Here is a 24,536-nt window from a genome sequence, read left to right on the forward strand (position 1 = left end):
ACACACACACACACACACACACACACACACACACACACATACTTTGTCTAGTTCAGAATACAGAGATGTGCAGAGAGATGAGTTGGGGAGCTCTTACGGAACCATAAGGCTATCATTAAGACCTTGTTTTAGAGAGAAAAAAGATAAGTGTTTCAGAGTTAGGTTTGATAGTAGGTATCTAACAAGAAAAACATTAGAAAAAAATGAATAAGCCCCAATGCCTTTAAAGCAGGGGGGTGCTTTTGGTGGCTGGAAGGCCCCTTCTTGGCTGGAAGGCCCTTTCAATGGGAGCTGCTATGGACTGACCTGGGTCTCCACAAAATTCATGTTAAAACCCCACCCCACAATGAGACTGTATCTGGAGACGGGATAATTTCTTTAGGAAGTAATTAAGGTTAAATGAGGTTATAAGAGTAGGGCCCTAATTGGATACAAGGAGAGGAAGACAGAGATCTCTCTCTCTCTTCCATATGTGGACACAGAAAGAAGACAGCCAGGAAGAGATCCCTCAACCAGAAACTACCGACCGGCACTTTGATCTTGGACTTCCCAGCTTTCAGAACTGTGAGAAAATACATTTCTGTAGTTTCAGCCACCCAATCTACGGTATTTTGTTACGGCAGCCCAAGCAAAGTAATACAGGTGGAGTATCTAAGTTTGGAGCTAGAAGCTGGGCAGAGCTGAATTTCTGTGCATAAGAAAGGAGAGTGGGGTGGGCAACGCAGTTAGATTTCTGGAGGAAGGAGACAGAAGCCAGTGAAATTACGCGCTGTGTGGGGAGAGGGAGAGAGAAGACGCAGTGTAGCCTTTGTAGGAAACACCAATGTCAAGTGAGAATTTATGAAGTTGTGGGATAAAAGGTGCATGATGTAAAAACCTCTTCTGTCTCATAACATTTTCAGTAGGATAGTTTTAAAAATAACAGAATTCTGGGTGTGACTGGTTTTTCTTATGGCAAATGATGGAGGCTTAGTGCTTAGAATGCTTGGCAAGGGGCTGTGACAGCATCACCCGGATAGATGTGGGGATGGATGGTTGCCATATGGGTCATATACACACACTGTAGAGACCTTAAAAATGATTCGAAACAACCCTCTGTATGTTGTTCTGTGAGGACGTTTCTTAGCTTTGGCATGTCTGGAGAACAGTTTGAAGAAATGAGGATCAGAAGACTGGTTCTAATTGCTTATCTTCCATTTTCTGTGTCACTTTGGGAAATGACAAACTTTCTATGCAGGAGGCTCTCCATTCCAAAGATGGGAATGACACTTATTGTTGCTTTTGTTCCCAAGATTATTAGAATAAATAAGATGGTATATGTGAAAATGCCTTTCAAAAAGTAGTACTAATTTTGTGTTCTACTTGTTATGTTGAAATACAGCCACAGAAAGCTGGAAAGATAGTACAGAGAGATCCCATGTACCCTTCACTGAGTTTCTCTCAGTGCTTGGAAAGGATTAGATCTTACGTAACTGTAGTACAATACCAAAGGTAGGAAACTGACTGTGGTATAATGTGTTCTTCGTTATTTTATAACATGTGTGGATTTACATAACCATCTGCAGTCAAGACACGATTCCATCAACACAAAGATCTCTGGGGGCGGCTCCACTGTAGTCGCACCTGCTTCCTTTCTCCTCACCAGCTCTACCCCCTGCCAGCCGTTAATCTGTTCTCCATCTCTATCTTTGTCATTTCCAGAATGTTTTATATCTTTTGAGATTGGCTTTTTCACTCACAAAATGCCCTTGAGGTCTCTACAGTTGTATCAACTGTTCATTTCCTTTTATTGCTGAATAGAATTCTATGGTATTGGAGACATTTTGGTTGTTTCCACTTTGGGGCTATTACAAATAAAAGTGTTCTGAATAACCATGTACAAGTTTTTGTGAGGACATACATTTTCATTTCTCTGGGGCAAATGCTCAGGAGTGCAACTGTGGGTTGTATGTTAGGTGTGTCTAGTTTTTTTTTTAAAGAAACCCCCCAATTATTTTCCAGAGTGGTGGCACTATTTTGAGTTCCCACCAGCAATGCATGAGACATGCATTTTCTGCATCCTCACTGGCATTTGGTATTGCCATTAATTTTTTTTTTTTTTTTTTTTGGTACGTGGGCCTCTCACTGTTGTGGCCTCTCCCATTGCAGAGCACAGGCTCCGGACGCGCAGGCTCAGCAGCCGTGGTTCACAGGCCCAGCTGCTCCGCGGCATGTGGGATCTTCCCGGACCGGGGCACGAACCCATGTCCCCTGCATCGGCAGGCGGACTCTCAACCGCTGCGCCACCAGGGAAGCCCCTGCCATTAATTTTTAAACTAATGTTTATACTCTAAAGTGTATTCACTGTTTTCAAGACAAACCCTAATGTCAACAGCTTTTGCAGGAGCCACTTCTACCTAGAGTAAATGAAACCAACTTTTCTGTTTTTATTTATTGTAGGTTCCACTATCTCTACTGGAGATCAAGGTCTCCAGGATTTCTGGAAGACACAGTTTGCTGTCAGGCTGGGATTCACATTTGCTTTGCGGAACTCTCAGGGATCTAGTAGTCAACTGTGATCTGAGGACCGGGAAAGTTTGGCTCACTGAAATGCTTTGGAGGATTCACTTGTCTGGGGCTTTCTAGAGTCTTCTACCTACATTTTCTGAAACCAACTTGTAAAGGCCATACTAGCCTGAACCATACCGACCTTCATACGGGCCCTGGTTCTCCTCCTGACACACATTAGTGTATGCTAAGCACCTTATCTGAGTGAGCGCTTGGGATAGTTTGTCTCTAATGTCGTGTGTTAGTGATTATGATTTATTAAGGACTTCATCTTGCAAAGAAAATTCTCCCCCATGACTTCTGAAGAGCAATCAAACCAATATCAAAGCTCCTTGGAAGCTTTCTACACTAGAAACTGAAGCTGTTAACTTTGAGCTAATTTTTCTTAGACAGTAAGTGTTTTCTTTGGGTTCAGGTGCTGAAATTTTGAGTTTGCTGACAGCCCTTCCAGACACCAAAGGAAGGACTCAGTTCCTGCTGTTTTTTCCAAGCTTGGTTCTCCAGCCTTCCTGACCATTCTGTGAGCTATTCAGTGGCTTTCCAATAAATCCCTTTCTGGTTGAGTTAGCTGAAGTTGCTTTCCATTACATCCATACAAAAACTAATATAAAAAGACCATACTTAAACTTCTGATTATGAAATACATGAACAGTCCTACAAGATTTTCCTACAAGAGATGGCCAGTTGTCCCCCAGTAACCACTTTATCCTGATTTGTGTTCTCCTTACTCCTTAGGAGTCGGCTATACATTTCCGAGATGCCCTTGCAGCTAGCTATGGTCATGTGTTGGTGTTCTGGCCAATGAGATTTAAGTGGATCTGTGTGGGGCTTCCAGGAAGATTCTTCATGGGAGCACAGACATACCCTTATATGTCCTTCCTGCTCTGTGCTGCCTAAGATGCGGACCTCCCGGTTGGAACATGCTAAGAATGGTGGAACTCTGAGATAAAACGAATTGGGACCTTTGATGATGACCATGGAGCTACCATCCCAGCCCTGGACTGCCTCCGCCCAGGCTTCTTTTATGTGCTATAAAACAAGTTTCTAACTTATTTATGCCTGTTAATTTTTTTTTCTTTTATATCTAGTCAATCCTAATCTTAACTCATACAGATGGTGAAGAAATGGAAGGTGGGATTCTGGGAAGAACCTAGAGTCCAGTGATTCCCTAGGATTCAGAAGAAAGCATTTGTTGATTTTTAGCTTCTATGTTCCTATCTACTTCAAGATTATGGTAGCTATTAGACCTGTCAATAGGTATTGTTACTTAATATGCTAATACATTTTGATAACTGTATTTTGAAACAACTGGTTTCATTTATTTCATTTTCTGCATTTAAAAACATTATTCTGAAAGGAAGTCTGTAGGCTCCACTTGACTACCTGAGGGATAGATTATAGATCCCAGCTCTGCAGTGTCACCTAGCAGTGTTAGCAGCATAGGAGTCTAGCTCTTAACATGAATACACAAGCAAGAAGACTGCCATATTTTTAAAGCCCATTTCTCCATTTTAAGATTATGTGTGTAAGATGTGAAAATCAGTAAGAAAAACCTCAACTAAAATTAGAGTCAGGAAGGCCAGTAGAGGGAGCTCTCACACATCATCACTCCCCATCATTTGCATGTGTTCAACTCTATTTGCACGCCCTGCAGAAAGAAGAGTACCTTGTACCCCCAAACAGGAAGAAGTCTACTACCCAGAAGGAAGATTTTCCTTGCCCAGCAACAGCCCAGCCAATGAGAAACACCACAGCCCAGTCAATGGGAAGCGGTCACCACCCTGAACTCTTGCTTTCTTCCAATGAACTTTCCTTTGGAACAGCCCCTCCCAACTCCCCTCTTTTCTCTATAAAAGCAAGCTCCCCTCCTTTGATCTCTGGATTTGCCTATGGTCTGCCATAGCTTGTGTTTCCCAAATTGCAATTCCTCTGGCGATAACTGAATTTTGCTGGCAAGATAACTGGCTATTTTATTATTAAAGTTGACAAAAATAATGCGCCTGGTACAATGCCTGGGACATAGAAGGGTCTCAACAAATGACTGACCTCCCCTCCCTTTCTGGGGAGCTTGAATGGAAGAGTTATGACCTGAGCTCCATGGTGATTGGATTGATGCACAGCAGAAGAGGCAGCTCCTCTAAGTTCACTATACAAACCACAAAGGTCAGAGCCAGAGTTGAAAAGCACTTCCCCAAACTGTGCAGAACTCTCCATCCCTCAAGGAAGTAGACACGTCTTTTGGGTCTGTAGCAGGGGATGGTTTTGTTGTGGGTAGAGGGGCTATTTGCACCCTAGCTGATAAACATGTTTTCCCCAGGTGATGTATAGGGTGAGGAGAGAGACAGGAGGGCTCCGGTGGGAGAGCTGGCTGGTGGCTATGTTTAAGAACGCGAGACTTCTGAAATACTTGCTTCTGTTCTGGGTACTATGAACAAGGAGACATACTCACAGAAGAAATGGCCATACACTTAAACTGTGATAATGCCTTTTTGATCTCACCTTAAGCCCTAAAAGACTATCATTATTGGGGGTTTTTTTTTGGGGGGGTGCTGATGTATTTTATGACTGCATGGCAGTCATAGAGTGTAGGAAATCTGAGTCCAAGGGTCATTTTGTTAAAATGAAAGATGGGATTGATTCTAAAATGGACAAATTAAGAAATCATATTGGTGTATGCTGATATACCGAATTGATTCCCTTTTCAGTGTCTTACTCAGACACGTGAGCATAAAATCTTCAGGGCTGTGACATTCAGTGAAGCATGGCAAAGCTGGGCAGCAGGGCTTGGGGTCACCTGCTGCCTGCCTGTCCTGGCTGGGCTGGTGCGTGGGATCCCAGCTCTCATTTTATCCCTCCCCTGCCATCCTGGAGTGGGTGCAGAATACAGTGGCATGCCTTACAGGTTCCGTTCCTGTGCCTTTCCCCATTTTATCCATCTCCACAACCTTCAAATGATAAGTGAACAGTTAAGAAAACATAGTTAGGAAAAGGGGAGTAAAACCTTTTTAATATTCCAGTTCTTTCTTCCTCCCTCACTTCAACTTCAGCCCCATCTGTGGAAAGAAAAAACTACACTTAAGGAACTACTTGTGTCTGGCACTGTGCTAAGTAACCACTTTTTTGTATATAGTCCTTTAGTACAGCAACCCTGTAATGGGTATTATGCCCATTTTGTAGATGAGGAAACTGAGAGTCAGAGAGCCTAAGTAACTGCCCTAAAGGTGACAAAGCTAGAGAATGACAGAGATGGCTTGGAACCAGGGCCTGTCATATCTAAGCCCATGCGGACTACCTGTGTCCAGAGTGTAGGTAGGACACCTTGCAGCTGAGACAGAGCTTGGCTCTGGGGATGTCCATGTAATAACCCACAGGTCAGCTGGTCACGTGTGTCAGCAGGTGAGGGCCATCAGGCTCTTGTTCTTTTTACCCAGGGAGTGGCACCATGGCCTTTAAAATGAGTCTTTATATAGGATGTGCCCTTTTGAGTATTAATTCATCCAACAAATAAGTGAATGGAAGATTCTGATTCATTAGGTTGCAGGTAGTCAAGATGTTACAGTATTATTTTTTCCTTGATTCTCTCTCATTATCTTACATTTTTTCTTATTTTTTCTCCGGTCTGCTTCCTGTGATCTTCTCACCCTCTAGGTAAACTTTACACATTTTACGCATTTAGCTCATTCTCCCTCTTTCCCCATAGCTCTGAGCTCACACTGGGCTGTGCTGACAGAGTCTGGGTATCCCATGTAGGAGATGAACCTGTTAGCAATAACAGCTACCATTTTTGAACATTAGTTATGAACTAGGTGCTCTAACATGATCATTACACTCAATCTCAAAATGCTGACTTAGGAAATGGGGCTGGGGGTACGGAAAAGCTTGACAAAGCTCACACGCCCAGAAGCAGCAGGGCTGAGACGCCAAATCAGCTATCACTGTTTCCTCTTGCCCTCGGCCACACTGCCTTCCTTCTTGTGAACAAAATGTACACAGCCTTCCCTGTTTCCTTCCTCAACCAGACAGCTACTCGACCATCCCCTCCTCCCTTCATTCCAGTTTCACCATTAGGGAGAAGAAATGTATTAGCTTCACACCTCTTGTAACTAAAGGAAGTAGAAGGCATCTTGATACTTCAGACAACCTTGGGACTCTGTGTGTTTTTAAGCCCAGACATCACATAGCTGGAGGGGGAGGGCTGGGCTGGGCTCAGGCTCTATGGGCGTCCCCAGCTTGGCCCTGGAGGTCTGCAGCAAGGGGTAGGCGATGGAGGCAGTGGGGCTGCTCTAGTCCAGGTGCTGTGGGCTTTAAGAGCTGAGGCATTTCGTGCTGAGAGCCTTCCCACTTAGCTAACTGAAGGTCCTTGCTGTGCACTGTCACACACCTCGGCAGGGGACAGTACCTCATCTGATATAAAAGTGAATGTAAGCAGAAACTAACACACCACGGTAAAGCAATTATACTCAATAAAGATGTTAAAAAAAAAAAAAAAAAAAAGAAAGAAAGGAAATGATGACAGAGGGTTTAATGGAGCGGACAGCACAGCAACCTGGCAGCAACTCCGAAGCCCGGACTCAATGAAAGCTCTCAGCAAAGGAGTGAAAGGGCCTGGGATTCAGCTCCCTGTCCCACTTTCCCCTTAGGGCACTGGGGCTTCCATTCAATGCTGAGGTGTCCTGATACATAGGGGACGTGGGGGAGGGGAGAAAGGCTGCAAGGCAACCTTTGTACCTGTGCCATCTGTTCCCTGACACAATGCTTGTTCTTTTGTGAACCAGAAGCCAGTCCCCACTGTGGGTCAAGTTGTTGGCTTGAGAATGGGTGTGGGTCAAGAGGAACCACACTTTCTAACACCTGCTCTCAGCTGCTACAGGCCCCTGAGCTCTGAGGCCAAGGTGTTTACTTCTGGGTGGGTTCTTCTCTCCCCCTCCCTTACTTTACAGGAAAGGTGCCTGGTGGGATGACATCTGTATCCTGTCCCCTAACGTCTTGTCAGAGTGCGGACCTTCAGGTGCTGGCATCCATCTGACTCCAAGGAAGTTTGCAGCCCCAAGAGCAGTGATGGGAAGGTAAAGCGCATCATCATCTGATGCTTGTACAGAAACCTGGTTGGCGGCAGGCCAGGTGAATCCGAGATCCATCAGTAGCTTCTGGCACAGCCCAAGTCTTAACTAACCAGCCCCTGCAGAAAGGGTCCGAACACCCTTTCTGAAAGTTGTGTCTAACTTCCTAAGAATCCCCCAGGTTTCCTTTCAACATCCTTAGTGACCAGCTCAAGGTCTGCTTTGCCTCAGAAGCTTGTCTGGTGCCACAATTCTTGTCTCACGGCATATGCTCAGGCTTGACGCACTGACTGCTCAGCCACAAATGCGGAAAGGTGACGCCCAGAAACACAAGAGCACCTGCTTTCCCCATGACTATATGCATCATCTATCCCTTGACATCCTTGCCATGTGGATGCCAATTACTGATTCCTTCCCTCCAGAGCAAATCTTATTACCAGTGTGAGAAGGGCCAGTACCTGACTCTGAGTTGCTTTACTGTGCCCTGAATTCCTTCCCTGCTGGGTGAAAATTCAATACACTGTACAGGGGTGGTGCTCAGAGGTCTCCTGAATGAAAGATAGAGAGGCGAGGACCTGCATGCTCTCTTGTTATTTCTGTGGGCTGTGGCATCATTTATACCCTGCAGAATTTCAGAGGGAAAATAGAAAGCTTCTTATTTTTTCAGAGGTAATAGGGAAGGTACATGGACTTTTAACCCTCTGTCTTTTTTTAAGTAGAGTAAAAAGATGTGTCATTGGAAAGAAGAGATATCTAGATGTTACAGTTACTTTTAAAGTGTGATTCTGAACTGGATGAATGGAAAAGCCCTTTAGCCTGGATGAAACCAACAATATTAAAACTCAAACACCAACTGAATAAGTCAACCACGCAGGTCAAGCTCGCTGTTTGCTCCCACTCAGAGCTGCCCTGTATATACATGACAAAGTCCCAGGGGCTTTGGGCATCACCCACTGGGAGAGGTACAGAGCTGACGAAATCTCAATCTGGGCTGCACGTGAGAACCACCTGGGGGCTTTAAAAGGATAGATGCTAAGTCCCCGGCCCAGAGAACCTGACTCATTTGATCTGCGGTAGGACCTAAGCATGGGTATTTTCAGGGGGGTGCAGGAAGTGGTAAACTTCTATTAAAAAGTGCTTAGGAAAAAGTGTAACCTCCATACAGTGACATGCACAAACCTTGAGCACCCAGCTTAATGAATTTTTATGAATAAATACTCTTGAAACCCATCCCATCCCCATCCAGATACAGCAGAAGCCTCAGCACAGGACTTTTAAAATTAAGCTCTTTTATTTTGAAAAAATTAAAACTCTGCAAATTGCAAGAGTATAAAATGAACTCAGCAAGGGTATTTAAAAAACCTCCCCTGCTGATTCTAATACACAGACAGGATTGACAGCAGTCATTTGCTGGTTTTTCTTTTTGTTTTTTTTTGGTTTTTTGGGTTTTTTTTGCCACATTCTGGCCATGGAAAGCCTTCAGTAAGGCATGGGCACACGGTTTTAATTTTCTGTTACTGATTTCTTAACCAGGTCATTATTGGTTCCTTCAATACAGAAATGAATGTCAGCCTCAGATGCATTTAATTCTGTTGTATTGTGACTGTCTCTGTAACTTTTCAAGCATTGTTTATGATTCACAACCTCCCTCTTTCTGGCTATATATGGTTTAGGTGGCCCTTTTTGCTCAAATAAGAATATCTTATGTGTGCTTGAGAAAAATAAAGGTGGGGATCATGCTAATCTTTTGTGGGTCGGCCACTGACAGCTGGCAAGGCCAGAGACAAACCTGGAGCCCTCCACAATGCTCATCACAGTTCAAGGGCAGGGATGTGCGAAAGGCAGGAGTCTGGGGAGCTGAATACTGAGTGAGGAAACAAAATCAAAAACAAAACCCATCATGTCCAGGCCTGGTGGAAACAGGCAGACTGCAAAGGCCAGCCTGAGATATGAGTTTAGGGAGGCCAGCAGGAGAAATTCTGAGATGTGATGGGAAGGGAGGACCAGGAAGGGGGCAGCAATAAAGCCAGGAGCCAAGAAGCTGTGCCGTCACCAGAGGCTGAGACACAGAACCTTCTGGCCTCAGACGGAATCCAGCTGCCAGGCTGTGCTCTGTGCAAGTACCTGGCAGAGACGGCCAGTGGGGCTGTAATTGTGACGATCTGCACCTGGCACCTTATTTCCATTTACACAAAGGCTGCCTATGGACTAGCGGTGGCTCTGGGGGCAATGCTGGGTACAGCTGGACTCTGCCCAGGCCCTGCATCTCCCTTTTGTCTCCTGATACATAGTTCCTAAGGAGCAATTCCTTACGTGGTAGCTAAGTGACTCTTCCATTGGGAACAGCGAGCTGAGTGGGGCGGGCGTTAGACACCGCCATACAGGGGAAGGTTCTTAGCGTGACTGAGGTCCTCAGGTCCCAGATGAAGGAGGAGAATCTCCTTTAATTCCTCAGATGGTGGCAGAGGACAAGCCTCACGGTGGATATGGTTAACTGCCTATATGAGGGCATCTCTGGCCCAGAAGTGACCAAAGAGTCTAAAAATGAGAAACCCATCACACTCAAATGTTTGGCAAAGGAAAGTTCTCTTCAGGCCCCATAACCAATTTCTTATGTCTTGTGTATTTTTTGTTGTTGTCAAATACAATTGTGGTTTGCAAATAACTTCTTAGGTTTATTAAAAGAAAGAGTGTGACAACATGAATTTTATAGCTCAGTATGAAAAAAAAATCACAATGCATCTGAACACTGAAGTCTGTCTTGTCTTTGATTATAGCAATGAGTTAAATTCACTTAAGGTTTTTCCCTAACAGAACTATGCTTTATAATGAAAAGCTGCTCTGTTCTTAAAAAAAAAAGGCAGAAAACCAGAAAATGAGCAAGGAGTGAATTTTTGAAATCTAATTTTTTAGATTGATTAGATTTTAGATAGAACAAAGAATGAGTTTTTGAAGTCATAGTGGTTTTAACGTACATAGTACTCATAGTTTGCCAACTTCAGCCTGTTTTCATACACATACACACACTCATACGTGCACAAATATAACCAGAACACGTCCCCTCCCCTTTCCTTACATATTGAATTCACTTCCTAGATTCTGTTAACCTCTCCCAGCAGTTCATTGTTTGTGGGTGAAGCAACTGGGAGCTTGTGCCTTCTGAGAAGGCCAAGTACTGCTCAGAGACATGAAACCTTCAAGTATTCTGAGCTGGCAGGAATGGTTAGGTGCTTAGGAGAAACTGAGGAGGGGACCTGTGGAGCAAGGGTGGTAGAGTCACCTCTTAAGTTCTGCAAATTGATGGTCCTTGACAAGATGGGATTCTTCCTGCTCCCATCCCAGTTCTGAGCTGCCAGAAGAGGTGAGGCTGACATGGGCTGAGCCTTGGACTAAGCCCAGAGGAGACGAATAAAGGCACTTGTGGGTGCCTCCTGTGCATGAAAGTCCCCAGAACAATTGTAAGTCATGTTGCCTTATATGCTGATTATGATCTATGCATCCTTTCACCTCCACTTACGTGGGGACCCCAGAGTTGATAGCACAAAGGAAACAACTGAAAGCAGTGGCATTAAAAATAGCAAAATGAAAAAGGATCCCTAAACGATCACTGGCACAGTCTTACCTTACACAGATCTCTATAAGGGGGGTGGGACTCCTAGACATTACAAGAGGGAGAAAGATGATGATGACAGTGTTGTTCTCAAATCAGCATTTACGAGAGAGGAAAGGGATGGGAATGGAAGCTGAAATAAAACAAGACGACTGCCCGACTGGCGCAAGGCCAGCCTCTTACCGTAGTGTGGGATGATGGCCCAGGCCATGGCAGAGGCGTAGATGCCACCAATCATCCAGAACATGCAGAGCCAGCTCAGATGCTCACCCCGCTTCTCTCGGGCCAGCACTTCAGCAAAGTAGGAGAACACGGTGGGAATGGCGCCTCCAATCCTGCCAAGAGGTACAGAGGATACGTGAAATCAGGGCCTGTACAGCCAATGTGAAGTACAAAGGGCAGAGCCAAAGCAGGCTCTAACAACACATGCTCTCTCTCTATCCCAGCATATCAAGGAAGGTATATTTTCTACCATTTAGTAACTTTAATCTTGAACCTGCAATTAAGCTATGTTACCAAAAGGTGGCAGTGGTGCCCCACTCCTGTGCTTTACAGAACTTAGCTTAAGCTCTCCATGGACTTTCTGTTCCTTGTTGAATGATATTTATCCAAAAAAAGCCCACAATATTTGGTATAATCTAGGGAATATTTTAATTAACACATTAGAAAAAGATACTATGATTATGTCCTGTCCATTACCTGGAGACTTTGGAAACAGCTTCAAACACCTCAAGAGGGCTGTCTGCAACCTATACTTACCACCCCACAGCATTGGTCCTGGAGCCTAATCTGGCTGATGTGTCAGCAAACACAGGACCAACAGAGCTGTTTCCTAGACTGGCTCTGGTCCCAATTCAGCAGATATTGCTGAACGAGTACGAGCTCCTGATTTAGATACCAAGAGTACAATGCTTCCTTCCAGTCTGGGTGATTATAAGAGATGCTGACTGATCTCTGGATAGAGGATATGAACAGTGACCTCTATCCAGGTTAAGGGTTCTCAAATGAGGGTCTATGGAATAAACGTTTTGTTCATTCTGGGGAGATGGGCCATATAGATCTCATCAGAATTTCAAACTGACCTTAACCCCCAAATTTTAAGAGCTATTGCCTAAGAAAGTAAGGTAGTATGGGAAAAAATTACTATCGTTCCAAACAATATGTGAATTCTTAAACATTTTTTTTATAAAATGTGCAACAATATAAGCAAGTTGTAAAGACAACATCTAGTGATACAGTTTTTAAAATATGTATTGATTCTTTTATGTTCAGAATTCTATAAGGAAAACTGCTATTGACATTTCATGTAAATTTGATGTCAAGGTGTAACACATGTATTTATTCATTTAGCAATAACTGATTTCCTTAGAGCCTTTGATATGATAAAGAAGTACTGGCAGTGACCTTAGCAAATGTGATTAAGAGAAAGGCCATCTCTGCAGCAAACTAGATGTACCAAATGAACCGCAGCATTCATAATGTCACTCTGCATCAACTAGTAGGTCAAAGTATGGCATCATTTCATAAGTCTGCCCCTGCTTATAGTAATGTGGTAGTTATCACCTAGAACAGTGTTTTTCAATCTGTAGGCTATGGAATTAATTTAGTAAATGTAAACAGCATTTTAAAAATTGAAATAGAGATGAAATATTTGAGTGACACTCAAGTAATAAGGATAAGCATCATTTCATTTATTTTATTTATTTATTTATTTTAAAAATAAATTTATTTATTTTTGGCTGCATTGAGTCTTTGTTGCTGTGAGCGGGATTTCTCTGGTTGCGGCGAGCAGGGGCTACTCTTCGTTGCAGTGAGTGGGCTTCTCATTGCAGTGGCTTCTCTTGTTGTGGAGCACGGGCTCTAGGCACGCTGGCTTCAGTAGATGTGGCGCTCAGGCTCAGTAGTTGTGGCTCGCGGGCTCTAGAGCACAGGCTCAGTAGTTGTGGCGCGCGGGCTCATTTGCTCCACGGCATGTGGGATCTTCCCGGACCAGGGATTGAACCTGTGTCCCCTGCATTGGCAGGTGGATCCTTAACCACTGTGCCACCAGGGCAGTCCTCAGAGAGTTTAAAAATCATCACCTTAAAGCATCTGTATCTGTTCCTCTGGGCTATGAATGTGACAGTTCTACCTAAAATCCCTGGATGATTCCACATGACTTCAGATGCAGCACATGGCAACTTAGTGCCATCACACCAGGGGTAGCCAGCCAGGACCAAGTCCATCAACCAGACCTCCAAACAAGAAACAGATGCTGTGATGAACAGTCACAGCTGGCTATAAACCACATCACATAGATACACAAAGTTCTCTGCCTGGCTTCTTGAGGACCTCACACCATGCTCGGACAGCTAGCTGAATTTAAAAATTCAATGAAGTTTTGTACAGATTTGAAATGGTTCCATCACAGCACACAATTTTAATGGGAAATAAAATGTGTCATAAATCATTTAATGCTACTCCTTTTGTCATTGGATGTGAAGAATCTGTTTCTCTGCATCCTAAAGTCCCAGGTTCCTAATCTGTGCCTTCACTTCTCAGTGCATAGAAAGAGTCCCAGTTTTTACTGATTTTTCACATCCTAATTAATGTTTCATCAGGATTCTGGACATTCTGTATGTAAGAGCTATAACTTACACTTCATAAAGGCACAACTGTGTGTCAGGATATGCCAAGCCGCTCTGAACCAAGATGAATGTACAAGAGGGCGGCTAAAAAGGCAAGTGGGAGACTTGCCTGTTAGTTTTAAACAAATCACTATTGCATAAAAGAACGCCAACTTTAGGGCTTTTAAACAATCCTGCCGGTTTTGTTTCAAGGTCTCTTTTTTAAGGTGTTTTTTTGTTTGTGTTGTTTTTTGGATGTTTTTGCATGGATGTCTCAATGTCTGTAAAGCAGACCACAAGGAACTCTAAAATCAAGGGCTAAGTGAGTGTGAAGAACGAGGGAGGGAGTCTGCTTAATTCCCTTGCAAAGTCCTTCAGACTCAGGGACCTAAAAATCAATCCAAGCATTCACATTTCTCACTGTGGGCTGACCATCTATTTTGGGGAAAACATTACTCCTCATCTTACTGTGACGTCCTTCAAGCAGAGAAAAAACATTACAGCATGCTGTAATATTAACTATTACTAGTATTTCATACCCCATCAGAGTGCTTACACGCTGTTTACACTAGACGGGAGGCTCTTAGAAGTTGAAGACTGTATCGTGTTCATCTTTGAATCCCTTACCTGGCCCACTGAGCATGCACTAAGTGCTTACTCAGGAGAACTGAATTTCCCAAAGACTCTCTGGTGATATAGGGGAGACGTAATCTGCTCTGACGACCTAAACATCTCCAGTGAGTGGAAACATCTTATGTCCTGGGCCAATATGACCTGAGAAGTTGGGGGTGCTGGAATGGCAGTTCTGATAGCAGCAGAGCCCCCAAAGAGTTCTTGAATTCTATGTCTTAGTTCTGTGTCTTAGTTGCCACCCTTCACCACCAAATCTTATATAATCAGAGTTTCCCTCTACTATTCTACCTCAATATTTTGTGTGAGGGGCTATCACATTTCCTTATTTCCTTTATTGTACTAAGATACAATTTCTGAGAATATTTGAAGAGATAAAAATATTAAAATGGCAGTTTTCAAATTCCCACATATCAGTGGTTGTTAAATAGCGCTGATTTGCTCCCCTCTCCTAGCAGACATCTGACAATGTCTGGAGATATTTTTAGTTGTTACAACTCAGAAGTTGCCACTGGCATATAGTGGGTAGAGGCCACACGTGCTGCTAAAGATCCTTCAGTATACAAGGCAGTCCCTCACAACAAAGAATTATCCAGCCCCAGATATTAACAGTGCTGAGGTTGAGAAACGCTTGCAATGGGGATATAATATGGAAAATATGATATTTTATATTAAAAAGCCAGAATATAAGGCATAAAATACTTATCTTTTACATTGCTTGATGGGTAACACATGTCTAAATTCAGTTAACATGGAGCACTTTTTTGTTGTTCCTTATATAATGATCAGTTAGCTGCTGTTGCAATCTGCTCAAGTTCATTTCTGATGGAATATTTACATAAATGAAGCAATCAGATCAGGGTGGTTTATAAAGAATTTTTCTCCCAATTGGATATTAAGTCTATTTTATTAGCTGTCATAAAGGGTCAAATCTTAATTATCCATGGGAATAGGAGGCACAAAGGGAATAATAATTGAAATGCACACTCTATTATAGGTGGAAGGTTAGTCAGATTCAAAATAATTGAATTGACACGAATGAAACAGAATGTTGATATTTGGAATTTGAGCTGGAGTTATTCCCTAAGTGCTATTAACTTTAGGTTTCTACAACTTTAATTATAGAAATATAAAGAAAGTAAAAAATCTGCGTAGAACACATCACTAGAATAAACTGGGACCACACCCTCACCCCACTGCATGCGTGTGGGCACGCATGTGCAGGAACACACAATATATCCCTCAAAAGGTCTGCAATACTCCATAGTAGGCATCATGTGAATATCATGAAACCTATTTATTTTCCTCAATAATTTAAGACAAACCCACAAGTGAAATACTGTATACGGCAAAGGGTGTATCAGCTTTACAGACAAAATTTCTCCTCTGTTGGGAACACGAGACCCTTAAGTTGAATGGGTTTAGCACAGCAGGATGAAGGAGAAGGCCAAGCATTACGGTCTCCACAAACCTCCTTGAAAATCTGGGAAGCCTGACTGTCCTAGGCCTGCAAGTTTCACAGCCACACCTGGCGTCACTCCAGCCCCGATGACAATTCAGGGGCGGACTCTGTTTGTCCCTGTACCTTGTGATACTGATGTGTGCTGGCTACTGAGGCGAAGAGGGGGAGGGGGTTAGGTTTCTGCAGTGAAAGAAGGAGGTTGTAGACATAAAGGCTAATTGTACCTAAAATGGCTCGAAATATGACGTTCAGGGGAGAAATGATAGAATGATGACTTCTTGTCCTGAGGAGGAATTCTACCGAGTAATTCTGTTCTGCTCTAGTTCTTCAGCTGAGCATGTAACGAAGAGGAACTTCATTCTAACTTATTTCACCATGTGACTGTCAACCAGTCTTGTACCTCAATCTTTCCCTTCCACTGGGAAATGGGGTATTATATGAGAACACAATTAAGGAGGAAGTTGAATAACCATTGTAAAGTCGTGTGTTCCATACAGATAATAAGAGCTGACTCTGGTGGCTTCATTACAATTTTATTGTTACGGGTTTATAAAAAGACTAGTGAATGGTGTAGTCTATGCCGGGAATCACAATGACAAATAAGTCGCATGAAAAATATCCTTTTAATCCTTACTCAGAATCAACATAAAAGGAAGGAAGACACTGAACTGCCAGGCAAGTTGGACAGCAATTCAGAACCAATTCATTATGTTTTCTTTTTTGCTTTTTTTTGGCTGTGCCGTGCAGCATGCAGGATCTTAGGTCCGTGACCAGGGATCAAACCCGTGCCCCCTGCTGTGGAAGCGTGGAGGCTTAACCACTGGACCACCAGGGAAGTCCCCATTATGTTTTCAATTGGACCCAGAAGTAAAAACAGCCTCAAAGATGAACTTTTCAGTGACTTCCTTTTCATGGAAGTAAATAGACTATCACAGAGGAGGTTGTACAGAGGCTTAGATGAAAGAACACAGATCTAACATCTCTGAATAGGCTGGGTCAGCACACAAAATAAGACTGCTGTATTGATAAGAAGGCATATGTTTATTATGAGTAATCAAGAGAGGAGCAGGAGGGACTTCCCTGGTGGTGTACTGGTTAAGAATCCACCTGCCAACGCAGGGGACACGGGTTCGATCCCTGGCCAGGGAAGATCCCACATGCTCTGGAGCAACTAAGCCCGTGTGCCACAACTACTGAGCCTGCACTCTAGAGCCCGTGAGCCACAACTACTGAAGCCCGCGCGTTCTAAGGCCTGTGCTCCACAACAGAGAAGCCACCGCAATGAGAAGCCCGCGCACCGCAATGAAGACTAGCCCCCGCTTGCGGCAACTAGAGAAAGATTGCCTGCAGCAACGAAGACCCAACACAGCCAAAAAAGAAAAAAAAGAAGATAGAAACAGGAGAACATCTCCTGGTAATGGAACCAATCATCAAATAAGGAATGGGAATCCCCTATGCCCAGTCATAAAGGATGGGTGCTAAAGGATGGGCGGTTAGGGTAGCTTTATTCCTCCCATCTCCAAAGCCACAGTTTAAACCTGACTGTTTTAAGAATATTGAGATGTAAACATGTAAAAGTTGTGTTTCTAAAAAAACATAACTTCAACTCCCCTAGCCCTTGTTTGCAATCAGGGTGGTGACCTAAGCTTCCCAAACGTATACAGGTCTGCATATCCAACAGACCTGGTGCCACTGGGAGAGAAGGTGTATTCAGAGATCAGTATCCTAATGCTGTCTTGAAAAAAAATTAACCTCCCTACCGAGAGAGCTGGAAGCATGCATTCCCACAGCACCTAAATGGTTTCATGAATAAAGATGGTGATAATCATTATAATGATCTGTGAGAAATGATGTCAAAAAAACATGCAGCCTTTTCCAGCCACTTACGGTATATATCTAGTCATTCATTCCTCCTCTCACCCTCCCACCCACCTGCCATTTACCCATCCATCCATCATCCCCCTATGCAGCCCCTCACCCAGCCAAATTCTGGGCCAAGCACATCCCCTGTTGCTGGAGGTACAGGCATGAAGAACACACATTCCCACCCTCAAGGAGCTCACAGAGTCAATTCTAAAAAGTGCACGAGGCTAATTTTCACAATTATAAATTATGAGTCTGGGAGATCTTTTCCTCTGTTACTTCTTTCTCTCTTGGGATCAACAGTTCTTTTGCCAAAGGGTATAATGGGAAATAAAGTGTGTCCAAAAGGTCAACAGTTGTCGGAAATTCTCATAAAAGGCATTGCCCAAGACAGTGCCTTTCAATAGAAATACCATGTGAGGCACGTATAAAATTTTTAATTTTCTAGAAAAGAAATTAAAGCAAAAAATCAGGTATAGTTCCTTTTAATATATATTCACTTAACCCAATGTATCCAACTATTATCATTTTAACATGTAATCAATATAAAAATTATTAATGAGATATTTTACATTCTTTATATATTTTTAAAAAAAAATTTTATTGGGGTATAGTTGCTTTACAATATTGTGTTAGTTTCTACTGTACAGCAAAGTGAATCAGCAGTACGTATACATATATCCCCTCTGCTTTGGATTTCCTTCCCATTTAGGTCACCACAGAGCATTGAGTAGAGTTCCCTGTGCTATACAGTAGGTTCTCATTAGTTATCTATTTTATACATAGTATCAATAGTGTATATATGTCAATCCCAATCTCCCAGTTCATTCTTTTGTATGTATTAAGTCTCTGAAATCCAGTGCTATGTATTTTGTACTTACAGCACATCTAAATTTGGTCACCTTTCAAGTGCTCGGTGGCTACGTATGGCCTGTTTGCCAACACAGGCCTACTGTGACCCACTGTTTACAATTTGGGTTTGCTATTATTTTTGGATTAAAGACAATTTAGTGTGTTGCCTCATCTTCCATATTGAAAAAGGTCTTTCCATTCCGATTCTTTGGGTCAGAAACCTTCTTGAACAGATCTGCTCAAAATGTTTATTCAGTGTCTATCAAGTATCAGACATTGTGTGTTAGGAAATCACAGTCATTTCTCATTGAATCTGAGACAGCACAGCCTGGTGGTTATGAGCGTGGAGCTAGACTGCCTGGGTATGATATGACTATACCACTTACTGTGTGACCTTGGACAGTTACTTAACCTCTCTGTGCCTCAACTTCCTCATCTATAAAATGGATGGAATAAATAGTATCTTCCTCATAGGGTCACCACAAGGTTTAAATGAGTCAATATTTACAAAGTGTGTAACACAGCATCTCATAGGGCAAGTACTATACAGGTGTTTGATAAAACACATTTTAAAAGTTGAAAAATTTTAAATGGGTCTGCATTTTTCCCATACGATGAGGAAGTAAAACCTTACAGTTTAGAATTAGACTAAAACTCAGAAGACCTGGGGGTTTACTGAACATGTGAAAAAGGCAGCATATTTTTGCATACCTAATTATTAAAAAAATGTTGTGGAAATAAATGAGCTTCTACATATAAAACACTTTGAAGAATTCCAGTTAGTGGTGATCATCTCTACAAAGTCAAGGTATTCTGGTTATTATAATTTTATAATAATGGAGGGATATTGGTTAATAGATGGATATTGTAAGCAGCTATGAACTATGCGTTTATGAGGCTCCATTTGCAGACGGAGAAATGACTGTTCATTCTCCTACCATACACAGACACTGACATTTCATTTTAATTTCTGTTGCTGGTGTATTTTTCTCCTGACCTTTATGCTTTGCAGTGCCAGGCCTTCAGTGAGACGCTCCTAACTCTGACATTGCCTGGCATCTGAAGCATTATCATTCCCATAACTAACAGTGACTGGAAGCAAATAATTTAATTCTGGGCAAATGAAAATGAATCAATGGTGTCAACTCCATTTCCCATCTTTCTAATTTTCTGTAACAAAAGAGGAGAGGGAAATGTCTGTTCCCTGGTGTGAGATTCACTTAGGAAAATGAGAGACAGATAAATAATTGGTGATGCCCTGCTCCTCGTTCCCACAAAACACTGCTGTCCCCTGCAGGAAAATCATTCTTTGTGCTGAAAAAATATTTAAAGTCACACAGAATATGGCAGCTGGACATATTTATGTTTCTAAGAAAATACACTCATGACTTAGTGTGGTGAATTAAGACGAAAGCACATCTATCACAAACCCAGGTAGACCTCAGGCTGAAACAAGAGCTCCTTCCAGGCTCCTTTATATGCAGAACAGGAGTAGAACACAGTGCTGCTAATGATGCCTCAGCAACAAAATAACATAGAGCAAGGGGAAGCCTGTGGCATTTGCAGAAAATCAACACAAAGGCGTTTTAACTTTGGATTCAGAATGCACAGTTTACTTGTTTACAGAGTGGCTAGTTCAAAGGACTTCATCGCAATTGAAGTCCTGGCTGTGTCATTCCTGGTTCCATCACTGAACCTTAATCTATAAAATGAAGGGTTTGCACTGGGACCCAGAAATTCTCTTCTCTGAAATGCCCAGTGTGTGGAACTGGTGGACAGGCGCTATACCAACGTGGAGATTCTGTCAGTTGCTCTGTCTATTCCAAGTATGCATTCTGGAACTGGGAAATAACCATCCTGGGGTCCCTACTGGACCCACTGTGCGATGGACCTGAGCTCAAACTCCATTGATAACCTGACCTCCGTAAGTCCCTACCCTGACTAGTGGACCACAGTGACATTTTGAGTTTCCTGGAATTAATGTCAGTTCAGAGCCAGTGCCTAGTAAGCCCTGAAAAGTCTGAGGATTTCCTTTTTCCTCATGCAGTTATCCTGGTAAAAGGCTATAGGTCCTTTTGGGGAAGGCTGGGAGAAAGATGAGCAGTAAAAACTTTCAGCAATGTACCAGGGTCCGGTCCACCAGGAGACCCCATCTCCCCTTCATTCAAGAGGTTCTGGGTCTGTAAATAGGCTCAAGTCTGGGAATTGCCTGAGGGGCCATGCCTTTCTGTTTTCATGATGCAAATTAACCTTTTGGTCACTTGATCTAGAACTCTTCCCCTTATATAGATCAAGTAAGACTTTAGTAAATTTCCTATCTATTTCATTTCTAGGAACACCGTGGCTGAAGGTCTGTGTGGGTCAGACTATTCCACTGCTGTCCTGACTGGTGTCCGTTACAGTAACCTCCCCCACCTTGCCTTGAGCAATTAAGCAGTAAACAGCAGACAGACCTATCTTGTCAATCTCTGCCCTCTTGGAATTCACATGCTGGTGGAGGAAAGAAATAAACACACAAGCAAATAGTTGGGGGCATCAATCAGTGCTACCAAGAAGACATACCAAGGGACTGTGGTGAGAGTCACTGGGAGGGGTGGTCTCAGGATGGCCTGTCTGAGGTCCTGAGTGCTGAGGGCTCAGGGAGAAGATCCTATGAAGCAGAAAGGATGGCAAGATTGACACTCCTGGGAAACGTGTGGAGCGGTGCAGGGTCTGAGCACCAGAGGCTCACGACAGAAAAATTCCCGACATTCTAAAACCTTATTTCCTTGGTCATCTAGTTTTCCTCAATTCAAAACCAGATCAGATGTGGATGGAGGGAGCTGCCTAGTAAACAGAAATAACAAGATCTCTTATTTATTAATTTATTTTTGTGGGAAAGTTGGACTTTTTCCATATAGCTTTTTTTTTTAACATCTTTACTGGAGTCTAATTGCTTTACAATGGTGTGTTAGTTTCTGCTGTATAACAAAGTGAATCAGCTATATGCCTACATATATCCCCATATCCCCTCCCTCTTGTGTCTCCCTCCCACTCTCCCTATCCCACCCCTCTAGGTGGTCACAAAGCACGGAGCTGATCTCCCTGTGCTATGCGACGGCTTCCCACTAGCTATCTATTTTACATTTGCTAGTGTACGTATGTCAAGATCCCTTATTTAAGGTCTCCAGGATCAAAGTCTTAATTCTTTGGCTTGAGTTTTAATTACGAATGTTTAAATAAAAAGGGACTGTGTCAAACTTCAGCTGCTTATGTACTCAGTGCATAAGTAATGGGTGTAAAAAGGGTTTAAACAGTACATGCCTTTAAAAACAAGAAGAACTTTCAAGTGGAAAATGGTTTTTCATTCACAATTTTGCCATTGTTTTCTCCTTCTTCTGTGAGTCTCCCACGCCCCTTGCTGCTGCCTCTCTTAGGGCACTGATGAGTTCTTAGCAGGTGGAGAATGGGAGGGCTCTCTGTGTCTTCCCTCTACAACCAGATGGGAAGCATCTGGGGGCCAGGTCTCATCTACATCCGTGAAAGGTCCCCGGTGGTTCCAGGGGTAGAGCAGGTGTGAAACTGTTTTTCTGAGTTGAATTGGAATGGGATTGGAGAAAATAGAGACTCAGCTGAGACTTCCCTGAGATTCACAGACAGGGTGTCCAGATGAACCCTAGCTGTTGAGAAAACCCCTCTGTCATCGGGGTAGCACTCCACATGTTACAAGTAGGTAACAGGACCCAGAAATTCAGCCAAGCAAGAGAGATCACTTTCTTCATTTCCCGTAACAACTGCATTTCTCAGGCCTCCTCAGCTGCCGGATCCCACAAGGTTCTGGGTGTTTTGGTGAGTAAGCTCACGTCGCTCCCCTCAGTCCCACCCCCAGCCTAGGGCATCTCCATCTATTCTGGAAAGCAGGGATGCTCCATTTTAGTCGCCTGTTTCCTCCCAAGTCTTTGCCCATGATTAGTCTTTTCTGTTTCCTTCTTGGGCGAGACTTGAAATTGCAAAGTCAGAAAGAGGCCTCTTTTCCCCTCTCCCTCTGCTGTCACTCTGAGGCAAGGGGCACAGGACAGCTTAGCTGAATGAATGGGAGGAAGAACAAAGAAAGAGCAGGAATGCCAAACGGGGTGGGGGTGGGGGGATGTTTCTAGACATTATCCCGAATTTCCTTCCCTACCCTGTACTTTAACACATTATCTCACTTGATCCTCATACTCCAAGGTAGGATGTGAAGTACGATTATCTCTCTTTTCCAAAAGATGAAGCAGGTTGGAGAGCTGGAGGGACTTTCCCAAGGTCTCACAGTAAAGGGCAGGGATAGGGTGGACTTGGGTTTCTGGACTCCCAATCCTGTGCCAGCTTTGCAAAGGCACACAGTGCATAAGCCTCTGGTAGCACAATTTACAGAGCCTAGCTGAGTCAGCAATACACAGTCTGCGCTTTGCCAGGTAAATCATCTTATTTAGGGGTCTGCAGCCCTGAGCTGCTGGCTGAAGAATGATGTGTCTGCAACAGAGAAGAGGATGATGTCATGAATATGCTCAAGCAGTCTCTGTCTCTGTACTGCCCTTGAACTGGCTTCTGGACAGTCCCTTAGTTTGCAGTATTTTTCAGCCACCAGAATGTTCCTTTTCTCTGCAGTCAACTGGGCTGAGCATGTCATCATCCAGATTGGCAATTAAAATTGCCATAATAATTTGACCACAGTTGGGGACTTTTGAGTCTGTGGATATCATCGGCATTTCCTGGATAAGATTGTGAATGGAAAGGACTGGAAAGTTCAGAACTTAGGCTATTAGTCTTCTCCTGACAGGCTAGTGGTAGTATGTAAGTAAAAGAAAGCGCAAGGAAGCTTTTCTGGTAGCAAGAATGTCTTATGCTGTGGACCCTGAGAAGGGTTGAAAACAAATAGCCCCAAATAACACCTGTTCTTCCTCAGGTATCTCAATTCAATCAGCATTAGATGTGGGGCAGCTCCTTGAATCCATGATCTAAAATACCTCCCCAAGGATGACGTACGTAGCCAGTCTCACACAGAGCCCTGCGCGCCAAAGGTCCCCTCTGTTAAGGAAAAGCCCTCTTTCCCCATCAATACAAAGCAAATTATTGATTCTGATCATTTTTCTCCAAGGAAAAAATATTATCACTCTTTCCCAAACTTTCCAACTCTCTTGGTTTACTGGAGTGTCCTCACTCTAAGGAAATCGCCTGAAATTTGTGCAACTTAGTCACGTATTTGCAAAGTGCGCACTGTGTGTAGAATGTAGCACAGGAGAGGCTATAAGAAGACAAAAAAAGAACATCAGAAAAATCTGTGGATAATCCTCCAATCTCAATATGTGCACAAATCTTGTAGCAGAAAATGATATAAAAAAGTAACAATGTTTTGAATGAATTAAAAAAGTGACCCATTGGTCTGCACGGGGAAATCTCTGTACTCTTGAAATAACCCACTTATACAGTCTTTCCCTTTGATGCCTTATATTCCTACTAATCTTAGCTCTGATTTAAAGTACTACTATATGTAATTAGGAGAGATGGGTTGCAGTTTTCTGATCTTCTCTTTGGGCAGAACTGTGGTTTGCTGTGTGGGTACCGCCATCATCAACCACCATAACTGATCTGCTTCTCAAATTCATAACCCAGCACTGCCTCCTGCCCTTTCTTCATGCACTTTCATTTCACTTTATATTATTCCTATAAATTCATCTTATGCTAGACCCCTCAGAAAGAAAGTCTCTAATGAAAACAAAGTACTCAGGCGTGAATCAGAAATTTTATATTTTCACTATTATTTTATCAAAGCAGGGTTTCTTGGATCTCCTAATTGAGCTACTGCCTTTTCCTAAGCTGTGGATTCACTTAGTTTAGTAATAAGTGCTTCGAGTTCTTTAACAAAAATAACTACATAATTAACTATA

The 24,536-nt window shown here is 43.0% G+C and overlaps 1 protein-coding gene across 1 annotated transcript in view; it reads right to left on the reverse strand.

Annotated features, from left to right (window-relative positions):
* SV2C (synaptic vesicle glycoprotein 2C) overlaps positions 1–24,536 on the reverse strand; it is a 245,242-nt gene that overhangs the window by 92,549 nt on the left and 128,157 nt on the right. Inside the window, exon 4 of the mRNA XM_027100796.1 lies at positions 11,401–11,552. Coding sequence (XP_026956597.1) covers positions 11,401–11,552 — 152 coding nt within the window. The remainder of the gene's footprint in view (positions 1–11,400; positions 11,553–24,536) is intronic.

This window comes from Aethalodelphis obliquidens, unplaced genomic scaffold, assembly GCF_003676395.1.
Source record: "Aethalodelphis obliquidens isolate GAN/ISIS:26980383/991018 unplaced genomic scaffold, ASM367639v1 scaffold4, whole genome shotgun sequence".
NCBI lineage: Eukaryota > Metazoa > Chordata > Mammalia > Artiodactyla > Delphinidae > Aethalodelphis > Aethalodelphis obliquidens.